The following is a 22,978-nucleotide window of genomic DNA, read 5'->3' on the forward strand; positions in this document are numbered from 1 at the left end:
CCGGTTCGGCGGAGGTCTGAATCCGACCACCCACAATGCAATGAGACCGGCATCTTGCTTGCGTTTTTGTGCCTACACAACCCTCATTACTTCTATCACCACACAGCCGGTGCAGTATATGCTCGTGCCGTGGTGTTACGGTCCATTGCTCCATACGGCTACAAGCGTGTCGGGAGCATCGATCGTAGTCACGTGACAATTCGACACCCGCAGAAATTCTGATTAATCGGTGGGGGGGGGGGGGGGTCGTGAGTTGTCGTCCGCGTTGTTTCTTGGTGGAGGGAGGTGGGGGATTCTTTTCCCCCCTGTCTCGTTTGTATTGTTTTTGTTTGTCCCATTAACCCAACTGTTGCACGACCTTCTAACCTGCATACGATTTGCAGGAATTCTAAATAATCGCGTCTTCCAACGAACTAATTGATGCACGACCCACGAGAGGACGATTTGATTTTTAAGGGGTGAACCCAATGCAGCCTTGCACGGCTAGTAAATAGAAATCAACAATTTTCGACCGCCCCTTATATATATTGAAAATATATCTCTCTTTAGAATCTTTTTTTAAAGATATTTTGTGGTTACCATTTATTAAAAAAGTCAACTTCCAAGCCGGCCCAACCACTCAAACAATGACGCCAAGGCGTGGCTCACCTCTCTGGCGGGTGGTGGAAATTCCCCATTCCCTTGGCGAGGATGAGCCATTTCATCGTAGCACAAGCACTGCGGACTCTCCGACAAAGTGGCACTCGTTTTTATTTACCTCGTACCAATGTGGAACTGAGTTCGTGTGGGAACAATTGTGAAGTTAAGAGTATTTGGCCGCTAGAAATTTCCACGTGACGACAAGCCACTTCGTTGAGCTATAAAATGTGACCAGGTCGCTTCTGAAAAAAAGACACAGAGCACAGTGGGCCTTACCTGGTTAACAAATATATTAATATATTAGGGGAGTGCGGGCGGGCCTGGGGTGAGGGCCTACGTGGCCCAGGCCACCAATGTAGAGTGGTCGAGGGATCCATGAAATATAAACCCAAAATGTGCGCGTGAAATTGTCCCACAGTGGCCTTATTGCTCAAATTTATCAAGCAATTATTGCTCAAGCCCATAGCCTGGGCGGAGGAGGCATGCGCCCCTGGCACGCCACCCTCACGTCCGACAGAGGAGTTCATAGTCTCTTGGCTTGCGTTATCGGCTGCTAATGCTGCTCCTGCTGCTGATGAGGATGATCACGATGATGATGATGATGGTAACAGCTATGACAATGGTAATGATTTTGACGCAGCTACAGCTGTTGTTGCTGCTGCTGCTGCTTCTGCCGACAATGATGGTGCTGCACCACGATCGCCCCGTACGTTCAAAGTCCCACCTCCAGTCGTAACATCCACAATTTCTCTGCTCCATCCCACCCGGTCGACGACTTGCACATCTCTCCTCCAACCCGTCCGACGTTCCCGTCTCCTCCGCGTCCCGTCCGCAACGCACATCTCCCCCGCCTTTAACCCCCGGCAACCGCCCTCCTCTTCCCTTCTCTTCCGCCACCACCTGCACCTCCCTCTGTCTTATCTCTCTCTCTGTCTCTCTCTCCACCACCCTCCTCCACCTACATTTCCCCGTCACTCTCTCCGCTTTAATCCCAGCACTGTCTCTCTCCCTGTCTCTCCGCCTCCCCCCCCCCCGTCACTTGCAGGTGAACACCTCCACTCGCTCGCTGCAGGTATTGCACTTGACGTAGCAGCACCAGTGGAACTTGCAGTTGCACTGCCACGAGCGCGTGTACAGGTGCGTGTTGTAGCCGCGGCCGCAGCACAGCAGGTCGCAGCCGTCGGCGTGCGGCGACGTGCGGTTGCAGAGCCGCCCACGCGTGCCCAGGCTGCCCGACGCGGGGTCCTCCTCGCAGTAGCTGGGCGAGCGGTCGATGTACACCAGGTCGGTCTCCATGGGCTTGCGGTAGTTCCGCGGCGTCGACTTCACCTTGAGGAAGGCGGGCCGCCGGTGCGGGCTGGCGCGCACCGGCTCCACGTGAACGGCCGAGTTGTACTTCTCCTTGAGCGCGTGGCCCACCTCGCGGAAGCGCGGCAGCATGGTCCAGCAGGTGCGCGTCGTGCACGAGCCCGACACGCCGTGGCACTTGCACTCCAGCTTCATGCGCTCCTCCAGAACCTGCGGGGAGCGGCGGCGGTGGTGGCGGTGGGTTAGCGCGTCGCGCTGCGCTCGCGAAACCCGGCGAGCCGAGATCGAGTGCCCGCACACGGCCAAGACGCGCGGTGGCGATTGTCTGAGCTGGTCCTGCGCCTCGCCTAGGACGACTCAGCCTCGAATGAGGACCCGATGCGGGGTGGAACATCGCCACTCGGGGGAGGCAGAGGCGGTCGGGCGTGGTGCTGGCCACACACCCCTTCGTGTGCCGTGCCGGCCTTCGTAGGCGCTCGCTAACAGCACTCGCCCCAACAGTCTGTTACAGGCTATAGGGGGATCTTTGTCTTTGTGTGGGTGTGTGGGTGCGTATCGAGGTGTGTGTGGGTGTGTTGGGGGGTATGAAGGTGTGTGTGGGTGTGTTGGGGGGTATGGAGGTGTGTGTGGGTGTGTTGGGGGGTATGGAGGTGTGTGGGTGGGTGGTTGTGTGGATTGGTGTGTGGATGAGTGTGTGTCGATGAGAAGTGGTTGGGTGTGTGTGTGTTGGTGGAAGTGTTAATAAGTAGATACGTTTGTGTGTTGGGTGAGTATCATGGTAAATGGATGTGTTTGGGTAAGTGATTTTGTGAATATTTGGTTGTGTGTGTGTAGTTGGATGCTTGTGTGTGTTGGTGTGTGTATGTGTGGGTAGCTACGTGTATGGTTTATCGTGTGGGTGGATGTGTGTTTGTACGAGTTGCGTGGGTGTGCAGTTAGGTGGACGTGTGGTTGATTGTGTGGGACTATGGAGGCGTTTAGGGGGTGAGACAAGCGAGAGACGCGCATAGTCGAGTCCGAGTTCACTTGGGGATTTGTTCGGGGTGTGTACTGGGTGGTAACGGAATTAAACTAAAGTAAAACTACGAAACTATTTTTTATTTTACCAGGTAAGGCCCACTGAGCTATATATTTCAACTTTTTAGAAGCGCCCTGGCCACAAATGATAGCTCAACGAAGTAGCTTATCATCGTGTGGAAATTCATAGCAGCCAAATACTCCAAACACGTTTTGTTGATTCTAAATGTGGAGGGGAAAAACCGGAGCACCCGGAGAAAAATCCACGCGACCACGGGGAGAGAGACACGCAAACTCCAAATATACAGCAGGCGTCACCACCTCCTGTATACCAGGCGAGGTAGTTAACATCTCGCCACCACGGCGTTCCGCTGTCTTGGCTCGGTTATTTATTTGCTGACACTATATTTACAACGTAACAAAGATAATACATTAATTTCTAAGTAAATACCTATCAGCCTGTAAGTGAGCGCTTGGTGTAAATCTTTTTTGTCGAGTAATTATTTTCGTAGTTTGACTTATTTGTTTATTTTGATATCTAGTTGAAACTCGTAGCACGTGCGTTATGCTATAGATTGTAAGGCCGTCGTTACGCGCACTGGGACGAGCGGCGAAGCACACCGCAGCGAAACTGCTCAATGTACGACTGCGAAGTTCCGCTAAACCGACATCGCGATAGTCGTCGTTAACTTGAATAGGAAAAAAAAACGTCGATCGTTTCGTATCGCAAAATCGTCATTGCGCGTCGGGGTGGCCGGGCGGCAACGATGGAGGCAGCGTCGCGACGCAGGAGTGGCGTCTCGAGTCGATCCGTGTTAACGCGGCGAGAACTCGAGCGACGAGGGATCGTCTCGTCTGCGAGAGGGTGGCCTGGGCAATGAATCTGCTGGCCCGGTGGGGGCACGGGGGAAGTGAGGGTGGGGGGGGGGGCACTTATTGCTGGCTGCATAATCCCAGCCGTGTAATTTGCGGTGTCGTTTTTGAAATGTGGCAAATTAGGACCCTGACGCCAACACCCCATTGGCATACTCTTGCCAACGGCGTCACGGGATCTCTCACGTCCACCGTGAAGCAGACGGCGCGTAGTGGCATTGCGGCCAGGGGCGCCATGGTGGTGAGGAGATGTTAACTACCTCGCCGGGTATACAGGAGGTCGTGGGTTCGATCCCGACCCTGACACCTGCTGTATATTTGGTGATTGCGTGTTCTCACTATCATCATCATCATGGTGGCTAGGAGATGCTAACTACCTCGCCTGGTATACAGGAGGTCGTGGGTTCGATCCCGACCCTGACGCCTGCTATATATATGGGAGTTTGCGTGTCTCTCTCCCTATGGTCGCGTGGCTTTTTCTCTGGGTCCTCCGATTTTCCCTCCACATTTATAATCAACATCACGCGTTTAGAGTATTCAGCTGCTATACATTTCCACGCGATAAGCCACTTCGTTGAGCTATCATTTGTGGCCAGGTCGCTTCTGAAAAAGAGTTACATAGCTCAGTGGGCCTTACCTAGTAAAAAAAAAAAGTTTAGTTGTATTACACCACGCAGTATTAATCAGGGTGGCCCGCTGGATTAGAACCGTTAACCTTTGCAACGATCAGTGATCACCCTCCTGTATGTATGTAGAACTTGTTTTGCACCGTATGTATTCAACCGTGCCAATCGAAAGTGCGAGAGAAGGACAACAATCTCAACATAAAAATCCGTTTTAAAGAAATGCGTTGTCAAGCTCAATGATTTAGAATCGCATAGCTCCAGTGGCTTCCTAACATCGAAAGAGCGTTCCAGACGGCCGCAGACGCTTGGCGATGTCTCAGAAGGAAGCGAGCGGGGAGCCAGGGAGGGACGGAACAGGGAGGCGTAGGAGGGAGGTAATGAGAGGGATTCAGGAGGTTAGAGGGAAGGAGACACGGGATGGAGGGAGGGAGACAGCAGTGAGCTAAGGAGAGTGAGTCAGGAGGTTAGAGGGAGTGAGACACGGGATGGAGGGAGGGAGACAGGAGGGAGGCTCAAAGATGGCGAGGCATGACTCGATAGCCCACCACTACCACCTTGCACCCGTGTGGCTACGTGCGCGATCTGGGAGAGGCAGGGAGAGATCAGATCGAGCCGTCCTTCCCATCCGCATGAGCAGCACCCATGGGAAGGAGGTCGAGTGAGTGGTCGCCCCCTGCCGCTGCCCACCTCCTAGCGCCTCTGTTAGCTACCTCTCCTGGTATACAGCAGGTCGTGGGTTCGATCCCGACCATGATGCCTGTGTGATTGCTAAAGGTGCTTATAACATCCTTACATCTGAATATTTGGAGTTTTCATGTCTCTCTCTGTCTCAGTGCGGGAAATACGAGTTCAGAGTATTTGGCTGCTATAAATGTCCACGTGACAAGCCACTTTGTGGAGCCGTCATTCGTAATGGCCAGGTCGCTTCTGAAAACGAGCTACATAGCTCAGTGGGCCTTACCTGGTAACATGAACAAATGTATTTTACATTTTTTTTGTATCTTCCCAGCCTGAGCCTCAGACCTTCGAGATCACTGGAGCCAACATTTCGGATCGACTTCTCAATGAGCCCCGGCAGAGACACGTGCCCTGCCACACGTGGCGACTCCGGTTTGGCAGTTGCCTGTGACTTTGTGTGGAGGAATGCAATGCCGAGGGCAGTGTATTCTTCATCATCATCCTCATCATCATCGTCGTCACAGCAGCAGCAGGGAAATCATCATCAGCAGTAGTCGCAGCAGCAGCAGCTGGTATCGTTACCATTATCAACAGCTGTCATCATGATCACCATGAGGAGCCTCATCAGCCAGTGTCTATCCGCTGCTGGGTGAAGACTTCCCCACGCCGCCGCTATCACTCACAGGGTTGGCGGCGGCGTGGGGAGCGCGACAGGGAGAGCGGAGAGAGAGGGGCAGGGAGAGAGAGGGGCAGGGAGAGAGAGGGGCAGGGAGAGTGGTGGAGAGCCACAGGGACAGGGAGAGAGAGGGGCAGGGAGAGAGAGCCACAGGGAGAGTGGTGGAGAGAGAGGGGCAGGGAGAGTGGTGGAGAGGCACAGGGAGAGCGACAGAATGACAGCGTGACAGGAGGAGCGAAAGAGCGGCAAGGAGGGAAGAGAGGGCCCACCGCCTCTCCCCACCCGCTCTGCCCACCGCCTCTCCCCACCCGCTCTGCCCACCGCCTCTCCCCACCCGCTCTGCCCACCGCCTCTCCCCACCCGCTCTGCTCACCTGCCCTGCCCAACGGCTCTGCCCACCTGCTCTGCAGCACCACCGAGCGGCTTCCGAGCTCGCCCAGATGGGGGCCGCGCGCAACAACAAAACCCCCCACGGATGACCAAAGAAGTGGGGGGGGGATGTGTGGGGGGGGGGATGTGTGGGGGGGGGGTTTGGGGGGGTGTGTGGGGGGGGGGGTTGGGGGGGGTGTGTGGGGGGATGTGTGGGGGGGTGTTTGTTGGGGGGGGGGGTGTGGGGGGTGTGGGGGGGGTGTGTGTGGGGGGGTGTGGGGGGGGTGTGTGTGGGGGGGGTGTGGGGGGGGTGTGTGTGGGGGGGGCGGTTGGGGGGGGTGTGTGTGGGGGGGGGGGTTGGGAGGTGTGTGGAGGGGTGTGTGTGGGGGGGTGTGTGTGTGGGGGGTGTGTGTGTGGGGGGGGGGGGGGTGTGTGTGGGGGGGGGGGCCGGGTGCCGCTCTCTCACCTTCCTACCGACCTCGTTGTTGTGCAGATTCATGAGCGTGCGCGCGTTCTGCTTGATCTCCCGCGCGTCCACGAATATTCGCGAGAAGTCGAGGCCGTAGCGGATGTCGGCCGAGCAGCCGCCCCATTTCCAGCCCTCGTCGCGCTCCCCGGCGAGGCCGAGGGCCTCGCTGAAGCCCTGCTTGTGGCGGTCGCAGCCGCACTCGCTCAAGTTGCCGCGGCTGCAGGCCGACGTGACGGCGTGGGCCACGCCGGCGGCCAGCACCGAGTAGGTGAAGGCGGCCTCTCGGCTCCCTGGCAGCGGCAGGAGCAGCAGCAGCAGGAGCAGCAGCAGCAGGAGCAGCAGCAGCAGCAGGAGCAGCAGCAGCAGCGGCAGCGGCAGCAGCAGCAGCGCCACGAGACGTGAACAACCGCACGAACGCCTCCCAATTATCACGGCTGGCTTAGGGGCCCATCCATTTAGTCGGTACGCAAAAATCTGTCAGAACTTGAGCCCCCCTCCCCCCTCTCTCTGTACGCACGCGGACTTTTTACATCCCCCCCCAACCCCGAATCCTACAGAACGGCCGATATTTAATCCACGCAGAAACGATCAAGGATTAATAATATTAACGTGTTTAAGCAAATAGATAGTCCACCGCCGGCTGCATTAAATAATTAAGTTGCGTACCTTGGCCACTTATTTTGCTGAGCTGCGTGATAGCTGCGGTCAGGGGTACGGTGGAACACGAGTGACACCTCTCCCACAGTCCCACTTCTCCCGGTCGTACTTGTCTGACAGCTAAAGAAACTGAACTGTGGCTCATTTGAAGGCCATTGTAGACAAATTATTATCGAGGCTTCACCCCCCTCCCCCCGTTTCCTATGCGTACGCACTTTTGTCAGCAGACCTCCCATACGCAAGCGAACACATTTGGGTTGACCCCTCCCTCCTCCCCCCTCCATGCGTACGGACTCAATGGATGGGCCCTGAGTGTCGCGGCTGCAGGTCGACGCGACGGCGCGGGTGGCCCCGGCGGTCAGCAGCGAGTATGTGGAGGTGGCCTTTCCGGCTACCCGGCAATGCGCGCCACAACCGCCCGACTGCCTCCCGATGAGCACGGCTGGCTTGCTGCGGTACGAAGGAAGTTCAGCGGGCGTGGTTGGTCATCGCCACCAAGAGACTAAGATGAAACTAACATTTAAAAAAATTAATATTTATTTTACCACGTAAAGAGCCCACCGAGCGATGAGCTCTTTTTTTTCGGAGGGCGACCTGGCCACCGCGTGTGACGATAGCCCATCCAAGTGGCTGGGATCATCACCACACGTGGACACTTTTATATAAATTTGGAGAGCAAAAAAAAACCGGAGGAGCTCGGCGAATAGTCCACGCGACCACCACGGGCGAGAGAGAACACGCGTACTCCAAATATACAACAGGCATCGATCAGGGTGCGGGATCGAACCCACGCGCTGCTGTGCAACAGGCGAGGGCGATCACATCTCCCTCGGCACGGCGGCGAAACACCCCGTGTAGCATTCACAGGCTGGAAGGGCAAAGTGATGTTAGCGGGCACCTATGAAGGCCGTCACGGCACACGAGGGGGTGGGTGTCCGGCACCACGCCCGGTCGCCTCTGTCTCCCGAAAGTCGATGTTTACATATCATACACCAGGTACTCATTTGAGGCTGAGTCGATCTAGGGTAGGCCCAGGACCCGTTCAGACAAATCGTCACCGGTGTTGGCCGCGAGCGTGAATCGAATTCAGGTCTTTGTCGGTTTCGTAGCGCAGCGTAGCGCTACCCCCTACGCCACCGCTCCCCACAGGACGCCCCAACAGCACCACATACCCACACATCACGCCGGGTCAGACCCGGTAATGTGAGTTGGCCAGATCGCCCAAGCCCTTTGTTGAAGGTCACACAAACACTTCACTCTAACAAGTGGGCGTGTAAGGACGCATTATTCATCATCATCAGTCGTGGCCAATCCACTGCTGGATGAAGGCCTGTCCAAGCCGTCGTCACCTCTGACGACCTTGTGATTGCACCGATTTCACAGCTCCATCTCCTCGGATGCGTTCAGTTCCTTGAATGCCACTCCGTTATTATGCTTGACCATCGATACATCGACCCTTCCAGTGACGGCATGGACCTGCTGGCACGGTGGCGAGATGTTAGCTATCTCGCCAGGTATTTAGGATATATATGTATATTTAGAATTTGCATGTTTTTTTCCCCCGTGGTCACGTGGATTTTCCCTCCACGTTTAGAATCACGCGTTTAGAGTATTTGGCTGCTATACATTTACACGTGATGATGATAAGCCACTTCGGTGAGCTATCATTTGTGGCCGGATCGCTTCTGAAAAAGAGCTATACAGCTCATTGGGCCTTACCTGGTAAATAAAAAAATGTGTTCAGTTTAGTTTAACATCCACTCGGCTTAGGACAGCAGAACGCAGCTTCTCACCGGCAGGCACGTGGTTTGGAACAGGCTCTGCCACCTGAAAGTCCGCTCAGCCGCGACGATCGGTGATTTTAAGATCGGACTAATAACATTGCTTTTTGTTCTGCTCCTCGCCTTCGGTTGAATGTTCTCAGCGCCGCCCGCCCCTTCCATCTCAGATTGCTGCTAAGCGTGGCGCGTGACAAATCTCGGATTGATTGATTGACGCGTCCTGCCCAAGCCACAATCACTTTTCTCAATACTTTGGATGATGGCATGCAACCTGTGTGTGTGTGTATTCTCTAACCCACGTGCACCTCTCTCTCTGTTTTGTCGGCAGGTGTAATTCCAAGCCTGCGTCTCTGCATGCAGCAGACTTTTGCAGGTTACGATCGATGTGATATATTTCGTTCACGACCTTGGCGTGTCCGCATTCGATGCGTCTCTTCAAATGGATTCCTTCTGCTCACGTCGGATCGCGTGCGAGAGAAACGGACGAGCGGTTGCGATTGATATCCTGCTTCGGCTAATGGGGTGAACAAAAAGGTGTACGAGCGACACGGAGAAGAAGAAAAAAATCAATAACAACATGCAACGCAAACGAGACGAAACGTGAATTCTCACGCGAATCGAATTGCGACACTTCGCCGAATGACCACGTTGCTGAACAGCTGGGATAGGCGTGCTGTCAAATCTCGCACTTTACCGAGACGCGCTGTTGAAAGCTTCCCCGAGCGCACCAAGATCAAGATCCCCTATGTAGCTTACACGTGATGTTCAGGCGCGTGCTGTTTGCGAGCACATGGAATGAGTCACTGTAGCGCGTTCTGCAGGCTGGGAGATTGGTAGACAATAGAATTATGGGTAGCAGCCCGTTCTACCAGTTGCACCTGTGGGCAAGGCACGAAGCCCTCTGGGGGATCCAGAGGGGGGCGGGGCCGAGAGCGTAGCCTGGCCACGCTGGGGAGGATAAAAGGGCGAGCTCCGACTTATACTCGGGGCTGCTGCGAGCTGGAGTGGAACACGTCGTGTCCTCGTCGTCGTTGTGATATTTGCATTCTTCTAGCTGTGGGTCTGGCAGCATGTTGGCTGTCCCGACCCGGTGTGTGGTTATCCCCTAAGGCTGTGAAGGCCGGAATAAGAGAGAGAGAGAGCGCCTCCTACGAGTGTCTGTGAATTGGCACACTACAGATGTATGTATGTTGAACTTCTTTTTCACCGCACGTAACCAACCGTGCTAATCTGAGATGCGGGGCATGGCGCACGAGGGGGTCGGTGTGACGAGCACCAAGCCTGTCCACCTTTGTCTCTGCAGTGGCAAAGCTTACACTCCGTACATTTGAGGTTGAGTCAACCTAGGGGAGGCATAGGACTGGTTCATGTAATCTAACCTCTGCGCCGCTGCTCCCCACATGCGAATGGAACACATGCAGGCACACGCACGCACACAGTGCTAGGTCAAATGCACACGCATGGAACACGCGCACGTGCTCACCCGTGTACCCACACCGGGAACTACAACCCTTGCGTGTCGTGCGCACACGTGACGAGAACAAACAGGGCAACAACTGCCACTCGGCACGTGCCAGTGCCGAACGAAAACTATTCAACTCAACTTTTTATTTTGTTTTACCAGGTAAGGCCCCACTGAGCGATCTAGATCTTTTTTTTTTCCCAGCAGCGACCTGGCCACAAATGACAGCTCAAGGAAGTGGCTTATCACGTGGACATTTGTAGCATCCAAATACGCTCTAAACGCACGTTTATAAATTTGGAGGGGAAACACCGGAGGACCGGAAACAAAAATCCACGCGACCACGAGAAGAACATGAAAACCCCAATTATACAGCAGGCGTCAAGGTCTGGATCGAAGCCACGACCTCATGTATACCAGGCGATGTAGTTAACATCTCGCTACCATGGCGCCTCAAACTAGATCGTGCTTAGAGCTTCCAATGATCTGTGAGCTCCTCGCACAATATTGCCCGGTTGAACCCAGGGTGTATCACGCGGCCGGATCGGCCTGAATGCTTCAAGCCGGTGCAGGCGTTGCTGTAAAAATGACTTCGTATGGAGCAACTGGTCAGGTAGCTGCCCTGTAACGTTACACAGGCACGCCGAGCAGGGGACAGGCCTCAATGGTTGTTGCGCTCAAGGCGATTTCCTTATAATCAATGGGGACCACGCCAAGACAAAGATCCCCCGTATAGCCTGAACAGATTGTTGGGACAAGTGCTGTTAGCGAGCAGCACCTATCAAGGCCGGCACGGCACACGAGGGGGTGGGTGGCCAGCACCACGCCCCCACCGCCTTTGTCTCCCCCAGTGGCGATGATTTTACACACTGCACCAGGTACTCATTTGATGCCGAGTCGCCACTGGTGTTGGCCGTGAGCGGGAATCGAACTCGGGTCGCCGGGTTCGTAACGCAGCGTGCTAACCGCTACGAAGGCAAAGGCCCCCCGTATAGCTTGAACAGGCCGTTGGGTCAAGTGCTGTTCAGGAGCAACCGCTACACAGACGTGTGCACACTACTGGGACAGAGATCCATGTGCAGATGGAGACCACTGAGATGCACACACTACTTGGGGACTCATAAACACCACCACCACCAGCTGCTGCTATTCCCCGATAAATGGCAGTGACATAACCTTGTGCTTGCTCCAGGCTACCGACACTTTGAGGTCGTGGGACAGACCCAAGTGTTACGGGTTAACGGACCGAGGCGATCGGCACGCGCACCACAAACATACCGAACTCGTTGATTTAGCCGCCGTGTAACTCCACTAAATGTTACGAGCTTCTCTCCGCGTGTCCTTTTTGTTTGTGGAGGGCAGCTGCCTCCACTGCCTAGTAGCGTCTTTCACGACCCCCCCCCCCCCGGTCCCTCCCAGTGCCTGCCGAGACGACTCGGGGCTCCAGGTGCCTCTGCGTGGCACGATGGCCCCATCCCCTCTCTAGCCCGGGCTGCAATTCCATGAGCCTCCCTTAGAAGCGGGACACACGGAAGCTGCGCGAAACGTGCGGCGGTTTGGACGCGTGGACAACGCAAACACAGTCGTCGCAATCTCCTCCTTCTCCTCCTCCTCGCCTGCTGAAGGCACTCTGCTCAGATCCTCTCGGAATCTAAAGCACAGGATGGATTGCTCAGCGCGTTGGCTTTCGCGACCCACATTTGTCCATGATAGAGGTCTGTTTGGGTTTGGGTCGCGTGAATATGAAACGTGTCATTAAACCCGCCACCACCAGACACACAGCCAATTTGTAAGGTTCGTCTCGTAAACAAATCATGGAAATTTGATGCTCGTTCAGCAGACCCGTGTGTTGGAGAGTAAACCCACAACATTCACCGTTCGAGTACTCTCCAACACACCGGTGTGCTGAACTAGCAAATAATTGGCATATTTTGTTTATGTGACAAACCTTAATAATTGGCTGTGTCGGGTGGTGGCGGGTTGAACGACACATTCATATTTCCTCGATCTAACCCAAAAAAACCTCTATTATAGACAGGATGGATTGTAAGGCATATGCCGGCGTAGGCGTTTCTGCATTGGGGGTTATGTTTTTAATTGCGAGGGTAGAGAGAGAAGGCCCAATATTTGCGGATGAGAAGGCCCAGGTGCTACGTGTGGAGTTACCTTGGCAGGCAGCTGGCACACAGCGCTGCACAGCCAAGTCAGAGTGAGACCTCTGCAGTCAGACCGCTCTCTACAGGGGTGGCCCAAAAAAGTCAGGACACATTGGGTTATTATATTAACGGCAGTCATACCACCCTGTGGCTCATCAACAGTGGTTGTCCTATGGTTAGGCTGGTCTCGGCAAATACGCACTACTCGGGCTCACAAAGACAAAGATCCCCCCCCATATAGCCCTGAACAGGCTGTTGGAGCAAGTGCTGTTAGCGGGACACCTATGAAGGCCGGCATGGCACACGAAGTGGGTGGGTAGCCAACACCATGCCCGGCCACCTTTGTCGTCCCAGTGCTGAAGTTTACACACCGCACCAGGTACTCGTTGAAGGCCGAGTCAGCCTAGGGAAGGTCTAGGACCTGTTCAAATATTCGCCACTGTTTTGGCCGTGAATGGGAATCGTATCATAGCTCACACATCACACGCAGCAACAACATAAAATCGCTGTTCGCAACTAAGTGGCGGTGACGTCACCATGGCGCTTGTACCAGGCGAGGTGCACATCGAGGCCAGGTGAAATGTCGAAGGCTCGCGGACAGGAGGTCACGGGACAGACCCAGGTGCCATGGGTTGGCCGACAAAGATGACTGACCGATGCACCACAAACACCCAACCACTGAAGACAAAGATCCCCCATATAGCCTTAATGGACTGTTGGGGCAAGTGCTGTTAGCGAGCACCTATGAAGACCGGCACGGCACACGAGGGGGTGGGTGGCCAGTACCACGCCTTTTTCTCCCTTGTTGCGATGTTCACACACCGAACCAGGTACTCATTTGAGGCTGAGTCGACCTAGGGGAGGCATAGGACAGGTTCAGATAATTGTCACCGGTGCTGATGGTCGTGAGCGGGAATCGAACTCGGACCGCCAGGTTTGTAGTGCGGCGAGCTCACCGCTACCACCACCGCCACCATCGGCACCACCAAAGTACAAAGACAAAGGTCCCCCGTATAGCCTTTAACAGACCGTTGGGGCAAGCGCTGTCAGCGAGCACCGCCGTGTGACTCACCGACTCGCAGCTCCTGTCCAAACACTGTGGTGTCGCCCAGCGCCGAGCAGTTCCAGCGGCCGTGGCGGAACTGGAAGTGGCACTCGGCGAGGCCGAGCTGGGCCCCCTCGCCGATAACGATGATCGCGTCGGGCCGGCTCTGGCAGATGGCGCGCTGCCGCGGCGCCAGCCCCGGAATCTTGTTGCAGATCACGTTAGCCCCCAGCGCCACCACGGACGATAAGGCCCTGGGGAGAGGGGGGGGGAGTGGGGGGGGTGCACGCGGATCGTCATCAGTTGCAATATCAGCAGCAGCAGTCCAGTTTACCACTTGAGTCCAATTTACCGTGGAAATCCAATTTACCGTGGGAGTCTAGTTTACCAAGAAAGTGCAATTCACCATGGAAGTTCAGTTTACCATGGAAGCCCATTTCATCATGGAAGTCCGGTTTACCATGGAAGTCCAGTTTTCCATGGAAGTCCAATTCACCATGGGTGCCCAGTTTACCATGGAAGTCCAATTCACCATGGGAGTCTAATTAACCATGAAAGTCCAATTTACCATGTCTATCACTGACGGCGCTGACTGAGATATCCAACTACTATCCTTCGTAGCGATATATCTAGCGGAGACAGTCAGTAGCGACAACGGCAACGAGACGACAGCAACGATGAGACGAGTCCACTCCCAGAACCGACAGCCTCGAGCTCCCGCTCTCGGCTCCTTTAATGCAACCCAGCACCTGACCCCACCTCCCTTCTCGGACCCGCTAGCAGGTTCCAGGGGCCTTCAGATGGGGTCCTCTGTGACCCTTGCCCTAGTTCCTCCGCTCTGCCAACACACCGTGCACACCCTCACCGGCGTGTGTACTGTCTGTCCACCACAGTTGCTACTGCTGTCCACCAGCCGGCGCTATTACACTACATCACCCCCCCCCCCGCTTCTTTAAAAAAAACAGCCATTCCGGCTGATACACAGCAACGCAACCGGGTGGCCAGGCAGAGCAACTCCCACAACCGAGGAACGTCAAAAAGCACCAAAAAAAAACAGCCAACCAAACCATCGTCGCGATACTCCCAGCAAACCAACAACCAAACACCTGCTTCACCTGAGCAAGTCGGCGTGCACGCAGGCACACAGCACAACCGCGGCACCCCCGCCAACTGACAACGCAACAGATGTGACACTCGGCGCGCGGCGCAGGCAAAAAATACCCATGAACGACAACAACAACCATTAACACAAAACACGCAGCACCATAAACCCCTTCTCAGCACCCATTACCCTTAACACACAATTTTCCCCAATCACACAGTACAAGGGAAAGTCCGCTTTACTGGAACATTGATCATGTGAACCGGGTCCTTGACGCCAGTCCCCCACATTGGGCAGGATCTTGCACTTCTTGTGGGGCTCCGAGGAATACACAAAAAACAGCCGAAAGGGCACGGCCCCTGCCTGGAGTCATTAGCAGCACTTGACCAGGCTCCAGCCTCAGATTTCTCACACACGGCGACCTCGGAATATTTTCTGGCATCAAAGGCTTGGGTCCTGTGGGGCTTGGTGGGCAAAAGCCAGCAGGGTGGAGGGCGTTGGTGGTGCTACCGATGTCGCGTTGATACCCCGGCACTCTCTTGCGACGTGGCCCGGCCGACCACTCCTGAAACAGGTGGCCGTGGGTCTCCAAGGTGGAAGGGGCAGCCACTCTTACCAACTTTATCCCGTCGGCCTTCGGAAGAAGCCCCTCCAAGCGCATCTCATAGCCGTACACCGCAGCCACCATCTCCACCTCCTGGCACTTGGGTTCCTGTGCCTTGGCGTCTCCAGTCCAAGTCGCCACCTTGAGTCACTGCTGCATGTTATTGTGGGCATGAATCCACCGGGCCACCTTCAAAGACGTTTACTCATCGTCCTCCATGATTGCCAGGACGACCCCCAACTCCTGTGCCAGCGATAGCAGCCTCTTCACTGCTAGAGAGTCGAGCGCCATCCGGTCCATGTGGGGATATGCCTCCTGCCCCAATGCCAGCAGAGTCCTACGAAACGCGAGAGGCATCTTGGCCTCCCCTCACTTCCGCTGCAAAAATCTACTGCGGGCGTTGTATGGCGGGTCAAAGACTCCGACTATTTGGGCATATGCCCGCTGGAGAGTTGACCGATCACCTTCCGGGATGGCCCTAAATGCCACCAACGCATCGTCATCGACGGCCATCGGTAGGGCTCGCAGGGCATCCTCTTCCATTCACCCGACGGAAAACCAAGCTGCCTCAAAGCGATGATGGAACGCCGTCCAATCGCCTCCCGCCGCCACAAATTCCCGAAAGGGAGACAACCATCATGGTCGGCATTCGGCCCCTTGTAGCACCGCCTTAGCGTCGTCCCGCGTCCCACTCCAAATGGCACCTGCCGGCCATGCCGTGCCCTCCACGGGCAAAATGGCGCCCGGCAATCGCGTGGTCTCCGCCGTGGGAATCACCGCTGCAAGCGGCAGCTCTGACGAGCCTCGCGGCCCACTCGCCGTCCCCTGGACGGCAGGTTTGGACGCGGAGAGCTGCGTGACCAGCTGGCTGATGGTCACGGGGAGCAGGTTGAGGCGGCCAACCTCCTCGCGCCACCCCATTCGCGACTCAGGAGGATCGGTGCCTCTCTCCCGTATGCCCACTGGGTTTCTAACCGAGGTCCCGAGGCTGTCGGAGGGATGACCGTCTCGCCGTCCTCGTCTTCTGATGACACTACGGGTGGGTTCCTCTTCCTGGATAGCTTCGACATTGTAACTTATACTCTAATGCCTGTAAAATTTTCCAACCACTTCTGACACCAGTTGTAGTGTCAACGATTCAGAGACAGAGTTTATAGGAGGCACCTTCTTTGTTAACAACTACCACGGACTCGTCCACACACTCTCCACAGAAGCTTAGCCTAGCCTGTACACAACACCAGCCATCTAACACTGATGGCACTGGCTGAGATAGCCAACTACTATCCTTCGTAGCGCAATATCTAGCGGAGATGGCAGCGACGATGGCGACGAGACGACAGCAACGATGAGACGAGTCCACGCCCAGAACCGGCAGCTTCGAGCTCCCCGCTCTTGGCTCCTTTTATGCTACCAGCGCAGCCTGGCTCTGCTCTGACCGCGCCTCCCTTCTCGAACCCGCTAGCAGGTTCCAGGGGCCTCCAGACGGGGTCCTCCGTGACCCTTACCCCAGTTTCTCCGCTCTGCCAACACACCGTGCACACCCTCACCGGCGGGTGCCCTGTCTGTCCACCACAGTTGCCGCTACTGTCCACCAGCTGGCGCTATTACACTACACATGCATAATCCAAGCTCCACTCAACACAGTGTGCATGAATCGAGGCTATCAATGCTCCGGCATGTGAGAGTCAGTTGAATAACACCGGGTAACAATTTTTTTTGTTCCTGGGTAGTGTTATTTCCAAATTGCTTATGCCTCAAAAGTACAGAAAATAGCTATTATTCCCCACAAACTTTGCTTTTGTGACCAGGACAGTGATATTTAGAAATGTACCTATTTTCAATGAGAAAACGGGCGAATTTGTGTCTTTTCGTTCACATAAAGTCAGAAACTAAACAACAAAGTAATACAAAAATGACTACAATATATATGCCAGTGAATTCACAGTACTGAATACAGCACCCGCATTCCTATTATCCGCGGCAGCTATATGGTTATATTCTTGGTTCTTTCGGTATAGTCACGTAAATATAAAAATATAAAAAATAAGAAAAAAATTTAAATACAACAAAGTTAAATAAAAAAATTATTTGAAAATTATTTTAAAAATGTAGCAAAATACATTTAAAATATCATTTTTATTTACAAATTTTTTCTATTTATGTGACTTTACCGAAAGAACAAAGAATATGAATTCCTGCAGTCACGAAAGTTTTAAGTCCAAAAGCTAAATGGTCCGCGAAAACCCCTCTTAACCGCCGCTCTATTTAATCCTATTATCCGCGATTTTAACCGTAACGCATAGCTGAGTCCTAAGAGTCGCGATTCTTTCCTGCGGAAAAGAGGACACACACAGGGACACGGAGACACACACAGAGACACGGAGACACACACAGAGACACGGAGACACACACGAACACACAGAGACACACACAGAAACACGGAGACACACACGGGGACACGGAGACACACACAAAGACACGGAGACACACACAGAGGCACACATAAAGATACGGAAACACACACACACAGAGACACTGAGACACACACAAAGACATGGAGACACACACAGAGACACGGAGACACACACAGACACGCAAACACACACAGACACACGCACAGACACAAATACACACACAAAAACACGGAGACATACAGAAACACACAAAAACACAAATATACACGGAGAGACATGGAGATACACAGACACGAATACACACAGAGACACGCAGACACACACAGACATACGGAGACACACACAGAGACACGGACACACTTTGTGAGATCTCGGACGCTAAGCAGCGCTGCCCCTGACTCGTGCTTGGATGGGTTGACTCCGCAATGCATAACAGGTGTTGTAGGCTGCTTCTACCGCTGCTGCTGTTGCTGCTTGCAGCAGGAAGCAGTCGAGCGACATCCATTGCTGTACTGCGCCATGCCCGCAAGCGAAGATGCGCCCTGCCTTCACCAGCACGCACCGGCGTGGTGAAGTATGGTCAAATATACCCCCCAGCCAGTACCGGATTAAGCTAGTGCGTGGCCTGTAGCATATGTTATAAAGGGGCCCTAAATAAAAAAAAATACATATATAAAAATATTTGTTTTTTTACTTGCACAGTAAAGTAATTGTATTTTTTTATTTGCTATACAGTCACAGATAATACGACAAATCGCTAACCTTAAACACCCAGTCGTTCATAAAAGTTGAAGGCGGTATAGTACTATAGTAATAGAGCAAGTGCAGAATCACTGAACCGGAATTGATAGCTTGAAAGCATTTAGCGCGGGGCCCTTGAAAGTGCGGGGCCCGTAGCTACAACACGTGTAGCAGCAGCTGCTACACGTGTAGTAGCAGCTGCTACTACACGTGTTGCAGCTACTACACGTGTTGTAGCTACTTTTGCTACTAGGATCATCCGGCACTGTTCCCTCCTCCCCCGTCCCCACACACAACACGAACGACGTGGAGAGGCCCTCGTCCAGCAGTGGAGTGGTAAAATATCTTCCTCTACCGGTACATCTCTTCTGCACATATTGGCGTTAGATATTCACCACCACCACCACGATCGTCTGTGATACCATACTTATCTGTTTAACACGTAGTAGGCATTCGCGACCAATATCATCCATAATACAGATTATATCGCGTAAATTACGTAAATTACGCAATCTAACCCAGAGCCTAGCTTCATCAGGCAACGGCCAGATTTGTGGAGAAGTCCACCTGTTCCACAAATCTGCCCGTCGCCTGATGAAGCTGGTTGTAATGACTGGCGAAACGTCGTACTCAGATGGTAAATGTTGTGGCTTGGCTCTCCAACACACAACCGGTGTGCTGTACTAGTGACGAATTGGCCACGTTCTGTTTCCGTGACAAACCTTACTAGCTGGCTGTGTCGGGTGGTGGCGGGTTTAACGACACATTTATATATTTACGCGATCTAACCCCAAAAAAGAACCCTGCATTATGGATGGTTATCCGTGTTTAGGCAAAAGTTGGGGATGCGTCTTATAATCCGGGAGGCGTGCGAGTGGGGAGCCAGATCTGGATAGTTGTACACAGACAGCGGGCGCTAGTGAGTAAGGACTTGTCCCTTGTTTTTTGTTCGACGCGTGTGCGGCGATGGCGCAGCCATCGATCGAGGGTCGAATTCGAACCGCGTCGTGTGATCGGCATCGCGCTCACTGAAGGTGTTGATGCCTTCAGGGAAGTCGTGTACTGGATACGCAACTGCGCACAATTCTGAGTTACTTATAACTGCTTTGCCGTTACTGCGAAACCCAGCAACACCGGCGAAGAGTATCTAAACCGGTCTCGGACCGCCCCTTAGGTCGACTCAGCCTCAAATTTCTATCTGGTGCGATGTGTAAATATCGGCGCGGGAGAGACAAAGGCGGCCAGGCGTGCGTGATGTTAGCCACCTACCTATCAACCCCCCTTCCTATAAAAGCCGTGCCGGCGTTCAGAGGCACTCGCTAACAGCACTTGCCCCAACAGTCCGTTAAGTCTACACGGGGCATCTTTGTCTCTGTCCACTCGTGTGAGAATGACTGCCACTCACCTGCTAAACTCCCAGCAACATGCAATGCTCGAGTCAAACCACTCAGCTTCGCGCACACCCACCCACACCCACGCACGCGTGTGTAGAGCCCCTTTGCCAACTCACTGCTGGATGGAGGAATGGCCAGCTTCCCCCGGTGCCTTGGGGATGCGTGGGGGTTAACTCGACCATACTTCACCGCGCTGGTAGTCAGCGCGTGTTTGGCGAATGCGGGGAGCCCACGTCTACGCACGCCACAGATTTGGCTCCAAAGTCTCCGCTCCGCTTCGGTGAGCTCGTGCAACGCGTTAACAGGATCACACGCTCGCCGCCGAACCAGCAACGCACCTCCGGTTGGCACGGTTGTCTACGCGCGGTGCGAAAGAAGTTGAGCGTACACGCACGCGTGCGCTCGAAGCTAAGCAGCGCTGAGCCTGGTTCGTGCCGAGTAATAATAACATCACGTGTTGCTGGCTCTTGGCTTGCGAGGTGGATTTAAACGCACCGCTCTGTGCGGAGCTTTTAAGTGTTAGTTGCTCGGCGGCTATGTGGACTTTATCGGGGCAATTCTGGTTTCCTCCCATGCGAAGCCAAACAACTTGTACTGATGAAATCAACCAAATGTACAAATTCCGCAGGAGCCTCTTGGACGATAGCCTCGAGACTCAGACTTTGCGCCAAGTGGCCTGTGGTAGCAGGCGGTGCAACTGCGCCGGACTACTGGACATCTGTGCAACAAAAATGAAGCTTTACAGCTCGCGTATAAATCAACATTCTGATTCTTATTCTGGGTTCCAGGGGCCGAATCGGGCTTAGGCGGCGGACTACCAAGAGGGTGGGGGCATTGAACATGGGATGGGGGGGGGGCATTGAACATGGGGTGGGGGGGGGCATTGAACATGGGGTGGGGGGGGGGCATTGAACATGGGGTGGGGGGGGGGGCATTTCTCATCGCTGGCACCAAGGGCTCCACCATGCTCACCGCGCTGTGCGCGCCTTTCACCTTGGGCGAAATCGCTTCCGCGGAACCAACTGAGAACCCCGGGGGGGGTGGGGGGTGAGTTCGAGAGATAGGTGGTTAGATACTGATGTATCACGCAGCTGCATTAGGGTTCTCTGCATTACACAAGTGTGAGTCGATCTCGAGTCCGCGTCTTAAAGAGAGGGCCCTTAGCGATTGAAACCTACCAGTTCACCAGCATTGATTGATTCAAGCAAGTCCGACTCTGCCGATGGGACACGGGATGTCAAAACCGGCGCACAGTCTGCTTGTATCAACTCAATCGATAGTGCCGAAATGATTTCACTCACAGGGGGTCGTGGGTCGTATCGGTCGTGCTAAACAAGAAACGCGTTTTTCATCGCTACGTGGAAAGACAAACATATAAAGGAGATGCGTTGTCTGCGTATCTGTTTTGTTATCAGAGAGATGGACAGGTGAGTAGGAAAACAGATTTTGGTGGACCGGAGAGAGGGAGGGATCGATCGATCGATGAGCGTGTAAGCAGTGATGGAGATGAGCACGCGTGTACGTACGTATGTTGAACTTCTTTCGCACCGTACGTAGCCGACCGTGCTTAATCGGAGCCGAGTGTGAGCAGTGTGCGCGCGCGCGTTCGGGGGGTGGAGTGTGGGGGGGGGGTCTTCTCCTTCTTACCCAATGCGCAAGTAGACGAGGCCGAGGCACAGCAACACCTGCGGGAGCCAACGCTGGAGGTCCCGGCTCATCGCTGGGCGAAAAATCTCGCGCGGGAGCCCAAAAGCCGCTCGGGTTTACACGTGAGCACCGGGGGCCACCTTGCAACCGCCAGCACCACCACCTCCTCCTACTCCCGGCTCCACTCCCGGCTCCACCAGTGAAAAGTTCAAACGCAACAGACGTTTTGTTTCGCTCTCTCTCTCTCACTCACACGCACGCGCGCGCACTCCGAGTGCGCGCCGCGGGTCCTGTGACCGAGTGCGCGATGCACGTGACAGTTCTTGGAATAAGATGAAAATGTATTTAAAAAAAGAAAAAAAACGTCGTTGATAATTCCCTTTTAGGCGTTTAAGTAAAACGCGGCGACTGCTGCTTTCGTGACACCGGCGAGATTGAGGGCGGCGAAGTCTGGCGTGGGACGAGAGGAGAGTTCCTCCTCCAGGTCGACTGCTCCTGGGTTCGCGATGCTCGCCCGGGGCAGCATGGGGTGGCCGCGTCCCTGGAGCTGAGGGGTCTCGGAGTCTCGGCGCATTGAGGCAAACGTCTGCTCTGACTTCCACCGGAGTTTGGTGTCTCTGTGTCTCTCTCGCTCTCCGTTTCTCCCGCGCGCTCTCTCTCTCTACACACACCCTCCCTCGCTCTTTCCCACTCACTCACCCACCCACCTACCTCCCTCCCTCCCTACATCCCTACCTCCCCTCCCAGAGTCCTGCTCCTCCTCCCCTATCAGTATTCATGCAGTGAACCGTGTGCGCGTTCGGCCACGTGGGAGCTCCGGCGAGGTGTGGTGCTACATGGAATGGTTGCTACTGCTGTTCGTGCATTGGATGAACATTTTTTTTTAAATGCAACGATCAAACCACAAAAATATTTTTTAAAAAAGCAACGATCAAACCACGAATACTTTCAGCTCATCCCAGCGAAAACCTGTCTGCTTGTGTGCGCGGGTGAAGCGATGATGAAAATAATAATCGTCATCGCTGCTGACCCAAATGGGCCCTCAATGTGCCCAATATCGTGAGATAATACGGATTTAATTGTTGAGCCTGGTTCGCACTCGTACGGGAAACTGCCAGGGCCCATGAGGTGTTATGTAGACCAGAGAGCTACGAGGTGACCGGGAAATGTTAGTATTGCACAACGTTGCATCCTTGAACCTATCTGTGCGGAGTTTTAAGCGTTACCCGCGTCGTATTCGTGGTGGGGTTTCTCCCCGTTCCCAGATTTCCTCCCACTCGAAGACAGGCAACTCATTAATGGACTTTGGCCAAAAATCCC

General features: G+C 54.3%; 1 protein-coding gene across 1 annotated transcript; it reads right to left on the minus strand.

The window, feature by feature from the left end:
- Positions 1-468: 468 nt before the first annotated feature.
- Positions 469-22,314, minus strand: LOC144945625 (protein Wnt-7b-like). The gene is made up of 4 exons (XM_078874162.1): positions 21,659-22,314; positions 13,784-14,010; positions 6,653-6,945; positions 469-2,157 (listed from the first exon to the last, which is right to left on the minus strand). The coding sequence occupies exons 1-4, from the start codon at positions 21,727-21,729 to the stop codon at positions 1,675-1,677; spliced, it is 1,074 nt and encodes a 357-aa protein (XP_078730288.1). The 5' UTR covers positions 21,730-22,314; the 3' UTR covers positions 469-1,674.
- Positions 22,315-22,978: the final 664 nt, after the last annotated feature.

The sequence above is a fragment of the Lampetra fluviatilis genome, chromosome 38 (assembly GCF_964198595.1).
Source record: "Lampetra fluviatilis chromosome 38, kcLamFluv1.1, whole genome shotgun sequence".
NCBI classification, from domain to species: domain Eukaryota; kingdom Metazoa; phylum Chordata; class Hyperoartia; order Petromyzontiformes; family Petromyzontidae; genus Lampetra; species Lampetra fluviatilis.